Source organism: Anomaloglossus baeobatrachus, chromosome 4 (genome assembly GCF_048569485.1).
Source record: "Anomaloglossus baeobatrachus isolate aAnoBae1 chromosome 4, aAnoBae1.hap1, whole genome shotgun sequence".
NCBI lineage: Eukaryota > Metazoa > Chordata > Amphibia > Anura > Aromobatidae > Anomaloglossus > Anomaloglossus baeobatrachus.
Window position 1 is genome coordinate 688,273,139 of NC_134356.1, and position 4,291 is coordinate 688,277,429.

Here is a 4,291-nt window from a genome sequence, read left to right on the forward strand (position 1 = left end):
GGTTATGGGCTGCGCTGTGAGTGTCATCAGCAAGTGCCGCCCATAACCTCGTGACCGCACTTTCCCCTATTACTCCAGGGTTATGCGCAAGCTGGCCAGATGACCGGACGTCACCTGCTGCTGAGCAGGATGGGAAAGAGGTGACGTCCGGTCACCTGGCCAGCGAGCGCGTCACCAGCGGTCACACGTGCACACAGTGCATGGCACCGCTACAGTGGAACAGCGCATGCGCGGGACCACAGGCACCCAGGGGCGGCGTCCTGAGCTTTGAAATTCAGCATTTGGGGGCGGCGTAAATTGGCAGGATGACAGCAACGGACCCCAGGCAGCCCGCCCCCATGGAAGATTTACGAAATTTGCATAAGAAAAGGTACAAGTTTACAAAGTGTTTATTTTGGTATAAAAGTGGCCACAAGAACTATAGGAAGCTTCCTAGAATGCAGCCCAGGAGCTGCAGAGGGGGGAACTTTTAGCTTTATAGCTAAATTTCTGATGACAGGTTCCCTTTAATGTTTATTAATTATTTATTTAATTATTTTATTTAAAAAATTATTAACCAATTATTCCACTATTATAAGACTGAATAAGTATGTCAAATGGAGGAACAAATGGACAACTTTGAAGTCACTCATGTGAGTCTGGTTTGTAGACTACTAATGGATAAAAGGTTTTCAATTTATTGTTTTTACTTGGTTAGTAAGCTAAAAAGATTACTTTTTTATCCATATTTATTACACAGTATTTTTATTCTTTTACTGACAAAATATATAGTCAAAAAATAGCGAAAATACTTAAGCTATAATCCTTCTAAAATATTTAAGGAGCTTAGTAGGTTTAGTTTTCACTGTTTGATGTAAAAAGAGAAAATGATGAAAAATAAATAAATAATATTAAAAATAAGGATAATATTTTAAAAAAAATCTTACTGTGAAATAAATAATGAAACCAATTTTTTACTTTTTCACAAATTTCTATGTTACCATTCCTTGACTATTTTTCTCAATTACTAATGTTATTTTTTTTTCTTCCAGACTATAATTACAAGTAATCTAACATTTATTAATGTTCTGGGATTTTCAAACCTTCAAAATTTCCAAATTCCATTCTTCTTATTACTTTTCCTCATTTACTGGGCAAACATTTCAGGGAATTTTCTAATTGTTACTTTATTTCTTCTTAGTAAATCCCTCCAGTCCCCCATGTACTTCTTCATTACCCAGCTGTCTTTGTGTGACATCCTGCTGACTACAGACATTGTCCCCACCCTTCTCCTTACTGTACTGTATGGGGGAAGCTCGGTGACGCTCATCGGTTGCATCCTCCAGTTTTCTTTCTTTGTTATGTCCGAGTCCTCAGAATGTCTTCTACTGTCGGTGATGTCCTATGACCGATATCTGGCCATCTGTAACCCCCTCCGATATAACTCCATCATGAATCACCTATTTTGCTTAGTGTCTGTAGCTACCATTTTGTTGGTTGGTATCACAGTGATGTTGACGTATATGATATCCAGGTATAGTCTCTATTACTGTGGCCCAAATGTTATTGACCATTTCTACTGTGACTTGGAGCCTATTCTGCAGCTCTCCTGCTCTGATACATCTATAATCCATAAGCAAACTCTTATCATTGGTGTTTTAAATGTATTTTGCCCTTTTATAATAATTGTGCTGTCCTATGTCTATATTGCCAACACAATTCTGAAGATCTCATCCACCACCGGAAGACATAAAGCCTTCTCCACCTGCAGCTCCCACCTCATTGTTGTTTCCATGCTTTACGGGACATTATTCACTGTTTATATGTTTCCAAAAAAAGGACAAACCCTGACCCTGAGCAAAGTCTTATCTCTGATTTATACAATGCTGACCCCAATGCTTAATCCCATTATATACACTCTGAGGAACAAAGACTTTAAAAAAGCTTTTAATAAACTTAAACTTTCCTAGAGAATAAAGGTTCAGTCACACATAATGAGATTGTTAACGAGATCGTTAACTACGTCACAGTTTTCGGATCATTGTTAAATCGTTGGTGAGATCGTCGGTGAGATGTCCCAGTCATTTTCCCAATGACTTTAGTAACGATGCAGCGACCTGTATAATGATCTCATTAGTCGTTGGGACCCTGTCTCACTGCAGCTATGTAATGATTCCGACCTCGAATAGGGGCGTAGTGTTTGACGCTGTAAGCCACGTAGGCGTGCATATGCGTCACCTTTTCCACACCCGTCCGCTCCGATTGGTGGCCAATACTGCGTTCTGATTAGGTGGCCAGCCTAAAAGGCAACTTTGTATCGCTTCATCCTTTGTCCCTTTTTGAGCCTTGCTTTGATGATAGAATCTACGACTCCACCCGGATTCATTCGTACTTGTTTCCGGTTGCTTGCTTGCTTTTCGGATCTAAGCTGCATCTGCACTCGGATTCATCTCTTCTTCGTTCCTGACTGTTTGCTTACTGTTCTCAGTGCCAAACAATTGGTGCAGAGGGGGCACGGAAAAGGTGACGCAACTAAATGCCTACGTGTCACACTTTAAGTTCTCATCTAGGTTGTTAACGAGATCGTTGGTAGGTGTCAAACATTCAAATCCATCCTGCCTAGGAGGACTCCAACGAGCAAAAAATGGCCCAGGACATTCAGCAATGACCAACGATCTCAAAGCAGGGAGCGTACGTGTCAAACATAATGAGATCGCTGGTGAAGTCGTTGTTTCGTTACAGAAACTGTGATGTAGCAAGGATGTCGTTAGCAATCCCGTTATGTGTGAAGTGGCCTTAAGATTAAGAATAAGAAGAATGTTTATACTGAACAATAGGTGAAGATGGATAAAATGTGAAATCTCAGCTCTACTGTTAAGTCACATGTAGAGGCCAGGACACATTGATCTGATGGTGATCCAGTTTTGAAGTAATCCTACTTATTTTTCAGGATCTTCTGCTCTGTTTAAGTGTCCGGACAAAGGCCTGATGCATAGTTAAAAGCTTATAATCCCTAATATTAATATTCTCAGCTTTAGTTGTTGTCTGACAAATGATCAGATCTTATTGATAACAGAAAACATACTTGGGTTCAAAGTATTTTATAATGTTTGTTGTTAACAAGCAGTTCAAAAACTGGGAAATTACTCTTCTTCACGACCTATGGCGCGTGGGTACGTCATAGGTTGTGCGTGTCCTTTTAATGCGGGCTTGCTGAGCGAGACCAAATGTTTTCCTGCACATATTGGCACCCCTGTGATGTTATAATGCGGTGCTGATGGATTGTTGTGACAACCGAGGGTCAATTGATGACCCCTGCATCGGTCATGACAAACCTCCTGTGAATACTGACTGAGCGCCGGCGTTCACATGAGAACAGTATGTCTGCTGTACAGAGCCACAGTGACGCTGATGCTGGTGCCCTGCTCTGATCAGCAGAAGCAATCAGACTATATCAGCTTCAAGTTTCGCCAAGGGGGCTAGTAAAAACAAAATAAAGTGTAAAAATTAAAGTATTTAGAAACATGAAAAATAAAAAAAATCCCACAAAAGCTCAAATCACCACCCTTTTGGCCCAATGAAAAGAAACCAATTAAATAAAAAAAAAAAATATATATATATATATATATATATATATATATATATATATATATATATATATATTTATATATATATCTATCTATATATATCTATCTATCTATCTATCTATATATATATATATATATATATATATATATATATATATATATATATATATATATATATATATATATATACATATACACATATTTGGTAATGCCTTGTTCAGAAATGCCAAACTATCAAAATGAAATAAATTAATCTAATTAGTAAATGGTGTAACAATGCAACAGAAAAAAAAATCAAATCTCCACAATTTTTGTTTTTTTGGTCACTGCAACATTGCAATAAAATGCAATAACAGTAGAACAAAACATTGTATCTACCAAAAGATAATATAATAAAAAATGTCAGCTCAGAAAGCAAAAAATTAATCCGTAACTGAGCCAAAGATCTCGAAAGCTGAGAATGCTACAGGTCTTGGAAAATGGCAACAAAAGCGTAATTTGTTTGACAAATTTTCCCACAAAATTCCACCAATTATTTAAAAATAAACTATATATGTTTGGTGGCTAATGACTCATACTGACTTGGGGAATTATATTGCCAGGTGCATTTTATTATATAGTGAACATTTTCCATTACAATATGTGGCAGAATAAACAGTGACATTTAAAAATTCATCTCGTCCCGCAAAAAAGCAAGCTTTCATGTGGCTTTAATGACAGTACAA

The 4,291-nt window shown here is 37.8% G+C and overlaps 1 protein-coding gene across 1 annotated transcript; it reads left to right on the forward strand.

Moving 5' to 3' along the window:
- The first annotated feature begins 596 nt into the window (after positions 1-596).
- LOC142302895 (olfactory receptor 10A7-like) lies at positions 597-1,949 on the forward strand. The gene is made up of 2 exons (XM_075344001.1): positions 597-632; positions 1,032-1,949. The coding sequence occupies exons 1-2, from the start codon at positions 597-599 to the stop codon at positions 1,947-1,949; spliced, it is 954 nt and encodes a 317-aa protein (XP_075200116.1).
- The last annotated feature ends 2,342 nt before the right edge of the window (positions 1,950-4,291 follow it).

What these genes read in the sequence shown, in the direction of transcription:
- LOC142302895 (XM_075344001.1), top strand. Translation starts at nt 597, where the DNA reads ATGGAGGAACAAATGGACAACTTTGAAGTCACTCAT. An exon ending in ACAACTTTGAAGTCACTCAT is followed by an intron (nt 633 to 1,031) that starts GTGAGTCTGGTT and finishes TTTTTCTTCCAG; the next exon opens with ACTATAATTACAAGTAATCT.